At 40.3% G+C, this 18796-nt stretch overlaps 2 protein-coding genes across 7 annotated transcripts in view; both read right to left on the reverse strand.

Moving 5' to 3' along the window:
• The window catches only part of ROCK1 (Rho associated coiled-coil containing protein kinase 1), a 138793-nt gene extending 134256 nt beyond the window's left edge, over positions 1–4537 (reverse strand). For 2 of the 3 annotated variants that reach the window (XM_077900211.1, XM_077900210.1), the window contains exon 1: positions 3554–4536. In XM_077900211.1, the coding sequence (XP_077756337.1) occupies positions 3554–3646 (93 nt within the window). In that variant the 5' untranslated portion in view covers positions 3647–4536. Of the gene's footprint in view, positions 1–3553 lie in introns of all 3 variants that reach the window. The other variant, XM_077900212.1, reaches the window with a different exon arrangement.
• A 1507-nt stretch (positions 4538–6044) lies between these two features.
• LOC144315538 (proteolipid protein 2-like) overlaps positions 6045–18796 on the reverse strand; it is a 30969-nt gene continuing 18217 nt past the window's right edge. The window contains exons 2-7 of one of the 4 annotated variants that reach the window (XM_077900214.1): positions 16567–17109; positions 10077–10234; positions 9869–9963; positions 9380–9461; positions 9166–9279; positions 6045–7179 (exon numbers count right to left, since the gene is read on the reverse strand). In XM_077900214.1, coding sequence (XP_077756340.1) covers positions 9950–9963; positions 10077–10234; positions 16567–16967 — 573 coding nt within the window. In that variant the 5' untranslated portion in view covers positions 16968–17109 and the 3' untranslated portion in view covers positions 6045–7179; positions 9166–9279; positions 9380–9461; positions 9869–9949. Of the gene's footprint in view, positions 7180–9165; positions 9306–9379; positions 9462–9868; positions 9964–10076; positions 10235–16544; positions 17110–18796 lie in introns of those variants that run through there. The other 3 variants (XM_077900213.1, XM_077900215.1, XM_077900216.1) reach the window with 3 other exon arrangements.

The raw sequence follows: 18796 nt of genomic DNA on the forward strand, positions 1-18796 counted from the left end.
TAGGGTCATACGGGGGAACCCTACATTGGGTTCCTTCCATGCTGTCTCCCTCTGCCCCTTGCCCTGCTCACATGTTCTCACTCTCCCTCTCAAACAAATAAAATTTTTTTAAAAGAGAGAGGGGCACCTGGGTGGCTCAGTGGTTGAGCATATGCCTTTGACTCAGGTCATGATGCCAGGCTCCTTGGATCAAGTCCCATGCCAGGCTCCCCCCAACGTGGGAGGCCTGATTCTCCCTCTATGTCTCTCATGAATAAATAAAATCATTTTTTAAAAAAAGAGAGAGAGGATGTACAGCCGACTGACAGCAGACTCTTCTGAAACCAAAAGTTTCTGGAACTTTCATTTCTGAAGAGTAGATCTACTTAAGTAAGTGCAGAACAAACTTTATCTTTTGATATTACCAAAAAAAACCTAGAACTTGACTGCTGCACATGGTACATAATACATACTCAGTATGTATCAATTAAGTAAATCATCAATGGCCAAAATAATAAAGAAAAGCAATCAATTTAAAAGGAGTATCATGCCTACAAGAGATATCCAAAGTCCAGACAGGAAAGAGTAAGAGACTCACTGAAAAAAAGGTGAAGTTGCCCGATGGGTCATTCTGAATGGTAGAATGAATGGTTAATGATAAACATAAAACACCATGCAAAAAAAAAAAAAAAAAAAAAATCAGGCTAGACACTACAAAACCAAAAAAAACTTTTATCTCCAAAAAAAAAAATTCAATCCTTATCAAGTTCCAATTAATATGGTAATAAAATTTCAACAGCTATCAGTAAACAATTATGGAACCAAATAGAAAAGAGGGCCAAGAATTTAAGATTACATGGGGCAAAAAATCTGTTGACTATTTCTCAAAATGTTCTTTCACAACTCTTGACTCCAAGATACCTGGCTGTCCTAACCCTGAAAAGGCCCTGATTGCCAACTTTCTTGACTCTTCCTCTTTGTTCAACTTTCATCTCTTACCCTTTATCGTTTTATCAGTTTCAACTTGCACTTCTGTGCAAATGATTTCCAAATTGTTATCTTTATGAGCTCAGTTTCCTATCTCCAATAGTCTACTGGTCATTTCTTTGTGGTTGTCCCACTATCCTCTAAAATACAACCTGAAATTGAACTTCTCTGTTGCTTGTTCTTCCCAAGAGATTTCCAAACCTGACTTTGCTTTTCAACAGTCTCCCTATAAGCTAGCTTCAAATTTTTTAGCATCATCTATTTTCTCTCACTTTGGTTCCCCCTTCTCCCCAGCCCTGCCAATCAAGTTCCATCAATTCTTCCTTTCCCATTTTAATGCGCCAGTTTGGGGCTTCAATAATTCCTGGACTATTAACTTGTTAAGAAGTCCCCAGTCTCATCCCATCTCCAATCTCTTTTCACACACCCTATCCTGCATATAACTACCAGATTCACCTTCATTCATCCTGGCACAGTGCTGTTTACAAATATTTAATAGCTACAATATACTGAAGAAAATCTAAATTCCCGTAACCAACAATCAAATCTTCCACATTCTAACCCCAATCTATGTTTCCATCTTTATCTTGTTCCCCTAAACATGTCATAGCCAATCACATCCTCACCCTCCATTCATGTTATCCTCTACTCCTCCTCTGAACATCCTCTAAACCTATCCACTCATCATAAAGCATACTCCCGCCCTCTGAACACACAGCAATTTCTTCTTTTCAATAACCAAGAACGTGCATCACCTACACCAATCATTTGAAATCTATCACACATTTTTTCAGTGTGTAAAGTGTTTTCCTTTGTTTCTGTGTGCATATTTAAGATTAGGTCTTGTTTTCCTAAATAGATTGGACTTTCAAGTAAAGAGTCCATGACCTGGGCAGCCCGGGTGGCTCAGCGGTTTAGTGCCTTCAGCCCAGGGCGTGATCCTGGAGACCTGGGATCGGGTCCCATGTCAGGCTCCCTGCATGGAGCCTGCTTCTCCCTCTGCCTGTGTCTCTGCCTCTCTCTGTGTCACCAATAAATAAATAAAATCTTAAAAAATAAATAAAATTTTAAAAAAAGAGTCCATGACCTATATTCGTATCTTCCACATTTCAATAGGCAACTAAGGCAAGAGGTTACATGACAACTTAAAAAAAAAAAAAAAAAAGAGCTACTAAACACCCCATACTGCTGTTTCATGGAGTAAGATCAAAAAGTAAAATAGAATCAAAGATACACGGAAATTGGGTAAATAATAAAAGACTTGGCTTTAAAAATGACAAATTCTTAGTAGAAAGATGTGTTCTAATTCCTTCCATTTCTGTCATTCAATAAAGTGTTTTAAATTGTATCAGGCATCCATCATCCTGTTTCTCAATATGAAGCGCATCCATAATGTGACATATTTCAAATATACAACCCACAAGACTCTACTTTCATAGTAAAGGATGTTTAGAGTAATTTTGAAAGTTTGGGGAGAAATTTTCTTGTATAACATTATACACTTAAAAATACACCCAGATATTTAGAATAACTGAAATACATGCTAATTTAAGATGATCTACATAATTTTCCAGAATCAACATGAGATTTTTAAATTATTTCTCTGAATGGCATTGTTGTGTTCACTTAATCTTAATCCCAAATACCGTATATATCTAACATTTAATTTTCTGAGAGGGCTCTAAATAACTTCGTATACATACTCCCTGCAATTTTAGAGATTGTGGTTTTGTTTGAACTAAAACAGAATTATTATATAACTTTTAGTTGTTCAGTAAAGTAAAAGGAGAAACTCCCTTACAGAGTTTGCAACTATTAGTATCAGGGAAAATAGACAAAACTTACAAACCCTAATTATTTACAGATAATTGTAATCACTGAAGGATCTTTAAGAACTTGGCCTTTCATTTCATAAAAACTTCTTCAGAATCTTTTAAAAGTGACAATGGTAAGCACACCACCACCAAAAAAGGCAGTTATGATAAAATATCTGTGCGGTACTTTTGTGATCACCAATACTGTAAAAGAGTTAATAATGTGATGACCTATCTTCAGTTATCTTAGATCTTTACACTTAACAGTCCAGCAAAAAGTTCCTCCAGATTCAAATCACCTATGACATCTTGGCTCAAAAATCGCTTTCTCAATGTTGATTCTCCATTGTCACTTCCACGTCTAAAAACTAAACCCTTAGGAGCTGAATCTCTGTTAAGTGGAAAGCGTCTTTCCAGTATTGCTGTCAAACCGATCAAAAAGATTATTACTAAGATCGTCATTCAACAAACTGCGGAAATAACTGACAGCGTAACTTTTTACGTGATGCCTAAGTACCTTTTGTAGAATGATGAACTGAGTTCGAGCTAAAAGTTCAGAGAAGTTAGTACAGAGCCACTCCAACGATAAATAAGGCCACGGCATGAGATTTTAGTGGTGCTCCAAAGACGGTTCAGGAAAAACAGCAGATTTTGGTGTTTTTCCGAGAGTATGCACACCTGAAACTCTCTTTTGCAAATAACTAGATTGAAAGCAAGAGGAAGGCAAATACACGCAGAACCCCAGACTGGCAAAAGACGACAGTGCTACTCACCAGCAAACAATCCGAATTCACTTCTGATTTCGGATCCCGCAGCAGGTTGTCGATTTTTTCAAACCGAGCCTCAAAACTGTCCCCAGTCGACATGTTGCTGCTACTGTGACAATACCCTCGTACCAGCAGCACCAGCAGCGGAAAGCAGTTTCAACCAACTTCCTCCGGCGGTGGGTTCGCGACCGCGGGGCGGAGAAGCCGGAACCTCAGGGTCACCAGGTGCGCCCGGTTCCCCCTCCTCCCCCTCACTGAGGGGATCTCCGCTCCCCAGACCCCGGGCCGGGGGCAACGGCGACCCACAGCCGCTCCGACGCCCAAAGTCGCATCCCACCCGGCAGCCCCTTAACGACAGCCGACAGCGCCGTCGCCACCAGCCTCGTTGCTCCGGCTGGCGCTTCAGCCTAGCGGGCCCCAGCCGTCTTCGCCATGGAGAGTTCCCCGTCCCGAAGTGGGCAGGCGGTGGGAGAGAAAGAGCAGCAGGGTGGAGACTCCGCCGGCAGCAGGGGAGGGAGAAGAGGAAAGGCGAAAGCGAAGGGCGGGTGCGGAGCTGTGCCAGCTGCTGCCGCCTCTTGGGCCACGGGGCCCGACCCGCTCCGCTCAGAGGCGCCGTAGGCGGTCTAGCCCCGCATCCCCGGCTCTCCTCGGCGCGGCCCGACGCCCGGATCCGACCCTGCCAAGAGCTGCTCCCCGCGGGACAGCCTCACTCTCCCATTTTGTACCGTCGCTGCTGGGGCTGCTGCCGCGCTGTCCGGCGGGGCAGGGCGAGGTCCGCGCCCGATGGAGACTTAGGAGAGGAAAGGCTGGAGAGCGGGCGGCGGAGGAAGACGAGGCTCGGGTCCCGGCGGCTGCTGATGGGGGAACTTCTGGGAGGGGCTGCGTCCCCAGCTCTGGAGAGGGCGAGTCGCGGCAGCGAATGCCTGGGGGGGTGGGGCGAGGGGGGCCGTGAGGGACTAATATGTCCGCCTTCCTGTTCAAACAAACGGAGACCGCCGGCGCGGACTGCGCATGCGGGGCGCGGACGCTCGGAAGGAGAATCGGACTCGCGCCGCGCGCGCGAGCACGCCGGCGCCTCCGCAGGGCGGGGCGGGGCGGGGCCGGGCCGGGGGGCGGGGCCGGGCCGGGGGGCGGGGCCGGGCCGGGGGGCGGGGCGGAAGGCGGGGCGCGCCCGGGGCCTAGCGGGCGGACCGGGAGGGCTGGTAAGCAGGGAGGAGCCCACCGGGTGCGGCGGGAGGCACCGCCCTCACCCCGGCGGGATCTGAAGAGCCGAGTGGAGCTCTGGAGCTGTAGCAGAGGTCGAGGCGGGCTAGGCGAGGGTGGGGCGGGCAGGGGCGCCGAGCTCTTTCGGTCTCTGGTGGTCTCCTGGCAGCTGCCTCAGCTGCCCTCCCTCTGGGCGGCTGCGGTCCAGAGCTCTCTGACCGGAAAGAGAGGGTGCTTGTTATTATTTTGCAAATAGGTTCTTTTTTAGGCAAGATGCCTTTTCACCGACAAGGCAGCGTTTTAGCATCAGCTAATGAGCTGGTTTTCTGTAGTATTTCACCGTCGGCCCTCCGGGAACACCACCACATTTAAACCGTCTGCGATTCCATGGGAAAATGACGAAGCCATGCAGTACTGAACCCTCCTAAGCCGAGCGTGTGTATCAGGGGAGCACTAAATACGGACTCCGGAAGAAATAGCCCGTAGAAATCAAGTTCAGTTTGCTTTTTTTTTTTTTTTTTAAATCTCAGAATCAATATTTTAAGTTACTCCTACTAGTTCTTCCGCACCATTATTCACTCCCATTGTAGTTCTCTTCCTTTTTTTTTTTTTTAAGATTTTATTTATTCATGAGAGACACAGAGAAGGGGCGGGGACAGAGACAGAAGCAGGCTCCAGGCAGGGAGCCCCACGCGGGTCTCGATCCCGGGTCTCCAAGATCACGCCCTGGGCCGAAGGCAGGCGCTTAACCGCTGAGCCACCCAGGGATGCCCTGTAGTTCTCTTCTTGATGTGTGATCCTGCAAGTTCAGTGAAACCTAAACTTGTGATTTTAACAGAACCAATGTAGAATATGAAAATTATGAGCATTTCCTCTTAAGTCAATTGCTTCATTGACTGTGGTGTGAGAAGGTAAAGACTTGTTGTTCAATCTGCTCATGTTCTTCACGGCTATCAGCGGGAAATCTACCTTATTTCTAATCAATCTTTAGTTTTGCTCATAGGTCAGATTAAAGATTGCTAGAAATAAAAAACGTGGATGTTTTACCCCACACTGGAAAATGCTACAGATGAACCAATTGTCTTTCTATGTAAAAAAAACATTGCATAGCATCTGAACAGTCCACTAACTTTGTGGTGTGAGTCAGAGGTTAGGAAAATGTTATATTGTTTGAAAAATGTCTATTCTATTTTCACCTTATTATATACAAGAAATATTTAGATGTAAAAACCACTGTATAAATCAAGATAGGAAGTAAGTCTTCACAAAAATCATAACAAAGACGACAACTAGACAAAATTCAGGTATTTTATTAAATGCTTTTGCAGTGACTTTTCTTGGCTCCAGTATTTTAAGCTGGTCATGTGAATTACATTTATTTTTAAGCATAGGGCTTAAAATAAATCTGGCAGTTGCCCGAAAATAAATTTCCTAAACTCTGCTTGTACTTTTTTATTACCATTTTTAGGTATTCTTCGGAATTTTGTTTCTCAGAGTACTGTGAGCATTATGTTGCTTTTCATTGGACACGTGCAAAAAAAAAAAAGTGCAGGTAGCTAAGACAATACATGAGTGGCACTGATAAATATAAGTGGAATTGAAAACCAATCTGGCAAAGCTACTGGAAATATATGGGGGGGGGGGCTATATATTTTACTTCTCTACAAGGTTAATCTGATTATTGTAACCCTCAACTATTTATCTTTTACCATAAGATGGATGGACTCTATGTCAGTTTAAGTACAAAAGTCCTCACCTGTCATAAGGTAGAATCATATGACATTGAAGTTCCTTTGCAACTTTAAAATTCTATTGTCTAATGGCTACTCTCTTCAACAGCATTGTGGATATTTGGGATCACCCTTAAAGTATATATTAAGATCCTAAGTGCAATTGCAAAATACTGATTTGTATAAATAAGAATATAATATTAATTATACATACTGAGCATTTACCATGTGCTAGGCATTTTAATATGCATTTTGTACATGGAATTCAATTAAAACATCAAAAGAATTCTGCTATGATTATACCTACATCATAGATGGAGAAACTGAGATACAGAAAGATATGTTCCTTGCTCAAGATCATGACAGATCCAGATTGGAACAGAGGAAGTCAGACTCCAGAGTCCCCATTCCTAACAGCTGAGTATGCCAACATTATCCAATCTTAGTACAATAATAAGCATTTCACAACTGTATTATTTGCATTAGCACAAATTTAAATGATTCTATGTAAAAGAAGGAATTTAAAATGTTTCATCATGATCAATATGATTATGGCCCCTAGGGAGAGATATGAAATGATTTTTACCAAGATTCAGAATAAAAAGGACCTTGACAATGTTCAATAACAATGGCTTGACTAGAGGTTTCCAAACACTGGGTCCAAGAACCAGTGGTACTCCTTGGTGGAGTCTCCTTGACCTGCAGCAAAATGAGAATAAAGGCATATTATTACATGTTTTCATGAAGTAAGCAGTTTTAATTTAAGACTATCATTCAGTCTGAAATTCTCTTTACTAACTTTTTTTAAAAATTAAATGTACTCTCCTTTTAGAAGCAAGAGTAATAGTAGATGGCACAGCTTTTAATGTTCTCACTTGGATATTTAAAACTTACAGAGTTAGCAACTCTATGCAAATACATAGATTAAGTTAGTTATATCTTAATTTTTTGGCTTTGGGAATTCAAACATCTGGAAACATTTAATTTAGATGAGACTCACGCTAGGAACCAATGAAGAGACTGCAGTGCTGAAAGAATTTGAATGAGGCATATTTGGGAAAGATCATGGAAAAATCAGAAAGATTTGGGTGTAGACTTGTGAATAGTGAAAGACAATTAAGTTTAACATTCCTTTGCTTTGGGGTTTTTGGTAGGAAATAGACTCAGTTTAATGTTTATGGAATTTCTTTCATAAATATTGATGTGGTAGCTAGCTTCCCAAAGATGGCCCCCCAGTGAACCGTGTCTTCCAGTATGCATGGCCTCCTGGAGTTCCCTCCTACACTGAATCTGGACTGGGGCTTTGTGAGCTATTCTAACCAATAGAATGCAGCAAAAATGGCACTGTGCCAATATCGGGCCCAACTTTGACAGTTTGCCTGGCAACCAACAGTTTAGTGCTCTGGGATATCCAACTATACTGAACTAAACCATGAGGTCACCATGGTGTGAGGAAACCCACACTTACTAACCACATGAAGAGATCACATGGAGGACAACTGAGGAATCCAGCAGACCCTGAGAACAGAGACTCCAGACTTATGACCCAAGTGAAGCCATTCCATCAGCCCCCAGCCATCTGAAATGCCCAAATGATGCCACATGGAGCAGAAACAAGTTAATCCCTCCAAAGACTGCCCACAGAGTAGAATCATGAAGAAATAATAAAATGATCACTACTTTGAACCACTAAGTTTTGGGGTAGTTTCTCAGCAATAAATAACCCAAACAGTTGGATCTCAGGAAAAGAATCATTCATAAATATGTATATAGATATATATTGGGAGTACCTTTCATACTTTTTGGTATTACCCACTATACAAGAAGCTGTCCACAATGGCAACAGTAAAAGAATGATGAATTAATTCATGTTTACTGTCTTCAACAAAACCTTTATTCAAAAGAAATGTAAAAGCTTTTTTAACGAATTAAGGAATTCTTCCAGATTTTAAAAAGTCTTATGAAGTTATATTCCCATATAAACACTTTTTCAGGACACCTGGGTGGCTCAGTTGGTTAAGCGTCTGTCTTCAGCTCAGGTCATGATCCTGGGGTCCTGGTATAGAATCCACATGAGTCCTGCATAACATTAGGGCTCCTTGCTCAGCAGGAAGTCTGCTTCTCCCTCTCCCTCTTCGTTCACCCTCCCCACCAGCTGGTACTCTCTCCCTCACTTGCATCTCTCTCTCTCTCCCTCAAGTAAATAAAATCTTTAGAAAAAAATAAAGTTTAAAAAAACACATTTTTACCTGTATTTTTATATTTTCTCAATTTAGTGCATAACCATGTCTATTCTGTCTAAAAAATATACCAGAAATTCAGGTACATACTGCAAATTGCATATCAATTGTAATTCAGTACCATAAATTGCTTGTAATTTCAAAAATGCATGCCGCAAATGTGTTAAGAATGTGATGTGGCTAAGTTCCTATAGAAACTTTAGCTAACATTTCCAAGAAAGTATGATACTTATTATATTTAACACAACTTTCCAAGAGGGCATTAAAATGTTTTTTAATGTAGAACACTTCACTTGATTCTGAACAACTTAAATGAACAGTTGTGAAAATTTAGGTTCAGTTTTAAGAGCTTGATTTTATATGATTAATATTTATCCCAAAATAGTATATAAGCACATATTTTTCTAGATCTGAGAAGTGAATCAAGAAGAATATGTTCCTTTACCTAAGAGTACTCCTTATGAGATCAGCCAAGCTACTCCTTTCTTTCCACAGGACAGTCAGGCTTGGGAGTCAGTGTAGTTTGTCCTTTTTCGATCCACTACAGCCTTGGTACTGCCTAAGCATAGTTGGGAATTTCAGCATCTATCAAGATTAAAGCAGGGAAAAGTGTAGGGCAAGCCATGAGCAGAGTGCCTTAAGGGCTTCTCCTGACTCACCCTGAATGCCTTCCTCCAACATCTGTTTTTTATTTCTTAGAAGCTGCTATTCCATTCAACTGCAAAAATACTTGCACTGACCCTAAAAACAGAATGGAGACATAGAGAGAAACAGATTTCTGTAAAACAATTACTTTCTTGCTCTATGTTATTGCCATTTGGGGACGGTACTGATGCCACACTCACAAACCCAAGCATGCAAATCACTGAGAGTACCTTTTTTTTTCCCCCACAGACCTACTCTTTCCCATTTTTTGCAACAGCCTCCCATCCAAATTTCCTCCTACCCAGCACCACTCCACTGAGTCCCAAGACTCAGTGCTTTCTACCCACTGCTTTTTAGGTTCTTACATCTTCCTCTTTAGGGCCTTTAAATTGAAGAACTGCCTTTTTTGGCAGCAATAGACTCATCACCCAATATCTACTTCCCGTTTTTATTCATCACAACTTTCATCACTCATCTCAGTTCCAACTTTAAGACATCCATACCGACTTCCGGCCCTTGCTGCTGTGGACTGTGGGCCGCTGAGGTTGGTGAAGGATCTCAAGATGGCTGGGGAAAAACTTGCTCTAAAAACCATTGACTGAAAAAAATAAATAAAATAAAAACCATTGACTGGGTAGCTTTTGGGGAGATCATACCCCGAAACCAGAAGACCATTGCCAACTCCCTGAAATCCTGGAATGAGGTGCTTACCTCCAGGTTGGCTATTCTTCCTGAGAAACCACCTGCTATCAACTGGGCTTACTACAAGGCCAATGTGGCAAAAGCTGGCTTGGTAGATGACTTTGAGAAGAAGTTTGATGCCCTGAAGGTTCCTGTGCAAGAGGATAAATACACTGTCCAGGTGGATGCTGAGAAAAAAGAAGATGTGAAAAGCTGTGCTGAGTTTCTGTCTATCTCAAAGGCCAGGATTGAAGAATGTGAAAAAGAGCTGGAGAAGATGAAGAACATAATTCCATTTGATCAGATGACCATTGAGAATGAAGTCTTCCCAGAAACCAAATTAGACAAGAAGAAGTATCCCTATTGGCCTCACAAGCCAATCAAAAATTTATAAACTTGAGTTGAGGAGAAAGCCCTGGCCCTCATATTATAAACGTTGGACATTGAAAATAATGATATGGTTAAAAAAAAAAAAAGACATCCATACCAAACACCTGGAAAGAGAAAAATATCTGTTTTTAACATTTCACTATTTTGATCCCCCTTCCATCATTCAAAGACCTCCTGAAATATAACACCTTCCCTAAAATCTCTGTAACTGGAAGAGAGACATTGATTCCTCATACTCACCCATCAACATATAAATATCACCCATATATACTCTATATATTCTTTTTTAATAACCATGACACTTTATGTACTTTATCCCCCTCTTTTTTTTTTTTTTTTTTTTTTTTTTGCAGACAGTGTAAACACTCTGCTAGTTGAGTTTATACATTTGTTTTTGTTTATGTGTTCTTGTCACTGCTGTTTTATGCACTCCCTAGGGCATAGGCTAGGACTTTAAAAGCAATAATCATGTTTTTCTTTTCATTATAAAAATAGTACATACTTATTTTTAAAATTTTGGAAAATATGAAAAAATAAAATAGAACAAAAGAGTTGAGAAACTCTGAGGGAGCAATGATACACTCTCAGTCTTGCCAGGCCAAAATGGTTCTCATCTCTGCTTCTTGTGGATCTAATTTACTCTTTTCCTCTATCCATGACCTGATTATTTCTACTTCTCCCTGTACATAAGCCAAATATAGCAACTTTAGCATCATACACACACAGTGAATTTAAGTACTTACAGAGCTCAAGAAGTAGTTCTTGTTTCCGTCCATATTCTGTAAATTTTACCTAATTTTTTTTAAGATTTTATTTATTCATGAGAGACAGAGAGAGAGAGAGAGGCAGAGACATAGGCAGAGGGAAAAGCAGGCTTCATGCAGGGAGCCCAACGTGGGACTCGATCCCGGGTCTCCAGGATCACGCCCTGGGCAAAGGCAGGCGCTAAACCGCTGAGCCACCCAGGGATCCCATAATTATCTTTTGTACAGTTAATACATGCATATGACATATAAATTCAAAAGATATAATATGATACAAAATGAAAAGTAATTCTTCCTCCCACCTCTGTCCACAAGCCACTAGTTCCTCAACACAAAAGGGAATGGTTGTTCAGTTGTTTGTATTCATTCCAGAAGTACACAATCATTTTATATTTGTTTCACAGACTTTTCTCTCTACCATGCTTTTCCTCCCTATCTTGACAAGGTACCTTACAGATTGTTCTGTATCAGTAAAGATAGAACTGTTTCATTTTTTTAACTATAGAGTAATTTGCTTTTTAGTTGCACAACAATTTATTTAACCAATACCTTACTAATGGACATTTAAATTGGTTCCAACCTTTTGCTATTCCAAACAATGCTGCAATGAATACTTTCATGCACAAGTCTCTCCTGAGTTATGTATTTTGATTTTGCTTTCAGTTAAGTGGTTTCTTCATTCAATATTTGTTTTTAAAAAGAGGTCTCATAGGTACTGTAGTTTTTGTTAGTTTTTTTCTTTTTTTAAATTCCTGCTTAGTCTTAGTCTTTGCTTCTTATATTTTTCTATATAACCTTGAGCTTATTTTTCCTTTTGCCTCTGCAATGATTTGGATTTTGGAATAAAGATTCCTTATTTTTAGCCTACAAATAGTTATCCTTAAACATAAACAATGTCAAATATGCATTTTTATTATTATAAATTTTATGAAGAAAGCTGTAACTTTTTAAAGATTTTATTTATTTATTTGAGAGAGAGAGAGTGGGAAAGAGCACAAGTGGGGAGGAAGGGCAGAGGGAGAGGGGAAAAGCAGACTCCCCACTGAGCAGGGAGCCCAACTCAGGGCTCAATCTCAGGACTCTGAGGTCATGATCCGAGGCTGAAGGCAGGTACTTAATAGACTAAGTCACCCATGTGCTCCAATAATAAAACTGCAACTTTTGAGAACTCTATTTGGACAGGAAACTTAGCACATTTTCTGCCCAACTTTATCTTTCCCCTTCTTTTTAAAAAACACTAAAATCTTTTATTTCAAGTTTGACAATACTATCTTCAGTTTTGTAACTAAATTACAACTAGCAATTAGATTTCTTTCTGTATGTCTAATTTCTATATTTGCTTCCAGTCCTTGTAGAGAATGTTTTCTCGAATTTTAATTTTTACTCATTTTTTAGTGGTCTAAAGTAAAACTTTAAATAATTTTAAGATGAAGGACACTTAGGTGAGATCTAGCATATCTCTAAGAACATCTGTTGGGGAGCCTGTGTGGCTCAGTAAGTTAAGCGTCTGCCTTTGGCTCAGGTCACCATCTCAGGATCCTGGGATCATGTCCCAAGTCAAGCTCCTCACTCTGTAGAGAGTCTGCATCTCCCTCTCCCTCTCTGCTCCTCCCTGCCCTGCTCAAAATACAAAACAAAACATCTGTTGTCCTCATACATCAATGAAAACATGAATAGGCATATTTTTTTGATTCCACAAATTTTTGCCCATTATATTTGCTCCGTTATCTTTTTTAGACTTAGTGCTACTGAGGAAATGAAAAGACCAACCTCTGTCTTACTGCTTTATCGGCAACATTTTCTTGCTTAGCTCTTGTTGGATTCTTCATGTATTTCTGAAATTTAAAAACTTCACTGGGACAATCCTAGAGGTAGATTTGTTGTCATTTTTTTTTTCTCTAAAAAAGGGAACTATAAAAGACTCAAGTCTTTGGGGCATCTGGGTGGCTCAGTGGTTGAGCATCTGCCTTTAGCTCAGGTTGTGATCCTGGAGACCCAGGATTGGGTCCCACATCAGGCTCCCTGTATGGAGCCTGCTTCTCCCTCTGCCTGTGTCTCTGCCCCCCTCTATCTGTCTGTCATGGATAAAATAAAATCTTAAAAAAAAAAAAAAAAAAGATTATGTTTCTTGTCTTAGACTGCATACTAAGTCTTTTTTTTTTTTTTTTTCCTCCCTATTTTTTCAACTTGGAATTGGGAGAAAAATATCCTGGCCCAGAGTTTGAAAAAAAGGTAAGGTGCAGAGTTTTAATGTTTACTTCCCTCACCATCTAACTTCGGTACTGACTCTCCTCTAATTCTGTGATTTGTCAGGCAGAGGCCAATTCCAGTTTTTTGTTGCTTAATAGGCATTTCTTTTGTGCAGTTCCTTTGAAATGAAATAGAATCACTTCCTGATTTTCTATTAGAAAAAGGATGTATAACCTACAGAATTTAACTGTATTTACTTTTCCTTAATGACATTGAGTGGTGCATGACAATTTTACCCGTCCCCCAGGTTTCTCTACTTTTAGTGTTCCTCTACTCTACCTGAAATTCTTCACCTTTCAGAGGACTACATATACCAAGATCTCTCCTATTTATCCTAGCCTTATGTGCCAGGCATTATAGAAACTGAATTAAGAATGACTAATATGGGGAATCCCTGGGTGGCTCAGCAATTTAGCGCCTGCCTTAGGCCCAGGGTGTTATCCTGGAGTCCTGGGATTGAGTCCCACATCGGGCTCCCTGTGTGGAGCCTGCTTCTCCCTCTGCCTGTGTCTCTGCCTCTCTCTCTTTCTCTCTCTCTCTTTCTCTGTATCTTTCATGAATAAATAAAATCTTTAAAAAAAAAAGAATGATATGAAAGGGACACTCTGATTCTTCAGAAGTCTGTTTCTACACAATGAAGGCTATGGTTGTCTCCCTTTCTCATTCATGAAGCTCTGTGTTTCCAAACTTAGGGCAGTGCTGAGGGGAATCCTGGGGAAGTATGACATAGGATTTTTTCTGCCTGTTTTCTGGCTGTGCTTTCTGATTCAGAAGATGCTGTGTGCCTGGGACATCAATTCTATTTGTTAATTTGTCACTGTTGAAAACTTAATAATAGAAATATTTCTAGAATCTCTTTTAAGATTGACTTTTATTCTTTCTTTTGGAGTTTGTTGTGCATTTTCATCTTTTGGTAGTACTTGGTGAATATTTGATAGAAATTAGGAGAAGAACTATCAAATGCTTTAATTACTCAGCCATCATCCTAGTCTTAAATAGTGGGTCCAAGTTTGTTTAACTTACTTTATATAATCTGGGTATTATAAGACATTCAAGGAAGAGTCTCTTCCTCCATTAGCCTGATACTTTTTTTTTTCTCCTTCCAAATCTTTTACTCAGTGTTGGGGTTTTTTTGGGGGGGGGGGGTGCTTCTTTCAGCATCTGTTGTACTCATGTTCCCTTGGGCACAGGACATGCAGACCTCGTGGTCGCACAAGACACACCAGCGCACACACAGATGCACACACACAGACACAGCACAGGTCCAGTTCTCCAGGTTCAGTCCCCTGGCACCGCTCCCCACACTCATTTGTACATCTTCATGTGCCACAGCCCATCGTTCAGGTAGTGGATGTTCTATATGCTGAAGCCCTGTTGACCTGCTCGATGTCCTCCATAGCCTGATACTTTAAATGCAAGTGTTAAAACAATTTATTTGTGTGAAGTACTTGACATTGTCAGGAGCCTCATGAAATGCAAATATTCTCCAAAGGGATAAAATAGGTCAGTTATCCTGGTTTGATAACTTTAAATCATCAAGCAAAGCTAGTTTGCTCTGGCAGTGAGGGAGTGAAGCACAAAAGCTCATGACAGCTGATGTTTTTTCCAGGATTCAGACCACCACTTTAAATTAGGGAAGCAGAAACATTTTAACTGCTCTGAACCATCCCTTGTGTTCCAGGCAATCCCTGACAAGTCCTCAGTACTTCCTATCTAGAGTATCTCAACTAGTTTATAAGCATCAGAGAAGAATTGGAAAGCATCATCACAACTGCTGATCAATCCCAGGATCTTTACCACAAACTGGTGGATTTCCATGATTCTTTTTTATTTTTTTTACCAATGTAAATCTTAGTTATTATGACACATTATTGCACAGTCCAGTACAAAAAAACAGTTCAAAGTGGACTGCTCTAGGGATGCTAGAGTGGCTCAGTTGGTTAAGTGTCTACCTTCGGTGTAGGTCATGATCCTGGGGTCCTGGGATCGAGCCTCATATCGGGCTCCGTGCTCAGTGGGGAGCCTGCTTCTATCTCTCCCTCAATCCTTTCCCTGCCCTCACTCATGCTCTCTCACTCTGCTCTCTCAAATAAATAAATAAAATCTTTAAAAAAAAAGTAGACTTCTCTAATTGAAGCAGGGAGTGGCATCAAACAGTATGCCCTCTCTGCACTACTTTTGTTCCTAAATGGGCTCCATGGAATGCCTAGAGTTCTGAATAGCATAATTTCTAAATCACTATTCTAGACATCACTAAAGGATGTTTGTGCAAGCTACCCGCTGAAGAAGAGTATGAGAAAGGGCATCAAGATGTCTCAGCATAACTAGAATGCTTGAGGTCTGTGTTTGGTCAGTTATTTTAAGAATACACTTGATTGGTATTGGCTATACTTAGCACACTTACCCCCTTCCTACCCCAGGCAACTACTGAGAAGGAGTTCCACTGGGCTGTGTGATCACCAAGACCTTAGTCTTCCATTATATTAATTTTACATATCTTTACAAACATCCTCAAAATTTTTTTTCTTAAATCTACTGTTGAAATGTGACTTTGATTTCTGATGAAGTTAGAGTACATCCATTATGATCTATCTCTCTGAATACAACTAAAAACTCTCAACAAAATACACAAAAACAATGACACAAGGACTCTTAAAAGTAAACAAAATCAGGCAGTTAGTGGAGTGGAGTCAAAACTTGAAGAAGCAACACATTTAAGAATGAGTGTTCCATTTTTTTCCCCTCTTTTGGTTTGTGGCTTTGCCCCATGGGCAGGCCCTGCATGCAGAACTGCTCAGCAGCAATGATAGGAGCAGGTAAAACTCTAAAAAGAAATCTCACTTTTCTGCACAAAGAACTGGGTAAAAGGGCCTCTGTGAGGCAGAGGGCATAGGAGGAAACCTGGAAGGAAGTGAGGTCAAGAAGAGGCTGCCCTAATGCTGTGTAAGAAACTATACCAGTCCCTAGTCTACTCTTGAGCTGTATATGCATAGGACAGATCCAAAGTTGCCTAGCAAAAGCTTTGAGAATTGAATTAAGAATCAAACCATCAACCAGGTCTCAGGGAAAAAAGGGAATCCACCAACACAGTCAGTGCTGCTCTATGTCTTTATTACCTTGAGGGGTAGGTGATGAAGGCATCATAGCCAAAGAGGAACACAGCAATGAGGCCCAGTACTCCTGCAATGATTATGGAACGATTTCCTCCCTCAACAAGGACAACAATGGAGGTGATGAGGTAGAGGGTGGCTGCAATAAGGGTTCGGAAGAAATCAATCCAAGACCAGTATTGTATCTTGGAGGCTAGGTCACACATGTAGATGACAAAGAAGATCTCAGCAAGGATCATCTCAACTACTGACAGAGAGGAGTATGCTGGTGTTGAGAGGCTGAACCAGATTAGAATCACCAGGCACAATATCATCTCAGCACACAGGAGTGTTCCTTTTCTGGAGCATAAGAAGTTGGTGAAGACAGTCCAGCAGCCACGGGCTGAGAGGTGCTCAGCCTCCACCATGATGAGGCCTGGAGTTCCTGGAGGCACATAGGATCTGCAGGCTTGATGGAGGGTTCCAGAATGCTGCACACCCAGCCGTTTTGCCTTCTGTCTAAAAAGTGGTTTTAAAAACTTGCAATCTGAAGTTGACTTGGTTGACTACCTGCTAAAACAGTAATTATGATGATTATGATAATAATAATAATAATAAAATACCTTAGAGATTTTTAACAGGATTCATATCTACACAACTTAATATTCTTAAAGTCCAGAATACAATCCAAAATTACCTGATAAACAAAGAACCAAAAAATGTGGCCGATTCTTTTTATTTATTTATTTATTTATTTATTTATTTATTTATTTATTTATTCAGGGGGAGAGAGAGAGGCAGAGACACAGGCAGAGGGAGAAGCAGGATCCATGCAGGGAGCCTGACGTGGGACTTGGATCACACTCCAGGCTGCAGGAGGCGCTAAACTGCTGCGCCACCGGGGCTGCCCAAAATGTGGCCAATTCTTAAGGGAAAAGATAATGAATAGGTGCAAACCCTAAGGTGACACAGATGCTGAAATTATAAGACAAAGACTTTAAAAAAATAGATTGTAATAATAATAAGCTCCATAAGGTAAATATATATTAAATAAAATATATAGAAATATAAAAGCACTCAGCAAAACAATTAAATTCTAGAAAAAGAATGAAGTCATTTTAAAGCATACAATCTGTGAAATTTAAATTTTGCTGGCTGACCTCAATAGCAGAATGAAGATGACAGAGGAAAGGGTCAGTGAACTTGACACTAGATTAATAGAAATCATTCAGTCTGAAGGACGAAGAGGAAAATACATTGGAAAAAAAATGAATAAACTTCAGAGAGTCAAGGAACTATATCAAAGGTCTAACATTTATAACAACGGAGTCCTATAAATAAATTGATGCAGAAAAAGAATTTGAGGAAACAATGGCTGAAAAGTTCCTCAATTTGATGAGAGACATTAACTTGCATATTCAAGAAGTTTAGTGATCATAAAACAGAATAAACTCAAAGAAAACCACACCCAGACACATTATAATCTAACTACTGAAAACTAAATGTAAAGAAAAAAATCTTAAAGGTAGCTAAGGAAAAATGACAAATATAGGAGAACAATGATGTTAATGATGATGGACTGCTCTTCAGAAACCATGAAGGCCAAAAGACAGTAGAACAGCATTTTTAAAATGATAGTAAATAATGTTAACCCAGCATTCTATACCCAGCAAAACTATCCTTCAAGAATAAAGGAGACATAAATCTTTATGTCTTTATTCTCAGATGAAGACAATCTAAAAGAACCCATGGCCAACTAAAAGAAATGATACAGAAAGCTCTTCAGACTGAAGGAAAACAATACCAGATGAAACCTAGAAATTTAAGAATGAAAGAAGAATAAAAACAGTAATATCTGGGTAAATAGTGAATCCTTTTTTTAAAGTTCCTCAAAATATATGTAACTATTATTTTTTGATATATTTTTTAAGTAGGCTCCACACCCACCATGGGGCTTGAACTCATGACCCTGAGATCAAGAATTGTGCACTATCCTAACTGAGCCAATCAGGAACCCCCAAAATACGTATAATTATTGAAGGGAAAAATTTCACATTGTCTGATAAGGTTTTAAATGCATGTTAATTTAGAGGCACTTGGGTGGCTTGGTCAGTTAATCATCCAATTCTTGATTTTGTCTCAGGTCATGATCTCAGTGCTGTGGGATGGAGCCTAGAGTTAGGCTCCATACTCAGCAGCAAGTCTGCTAGAGATTCTCTTTCTCCCTCTTTCTCTGTCCCTCCCCTGCTTATGTGTT

This window comes from Canis aureus, chromosome 6, assembly GCF_053574225.1.
Source record: "Canis aureus isolate CA01 chromosome 6, VMU_Caureus_v.1.0, whole genome shotgun sequence".
Lineage (NCBI taxonomy): Eukaryota > Metazoa > Chordata > Mammalia > Carnivora > Canidae > Canis > Canis aureus.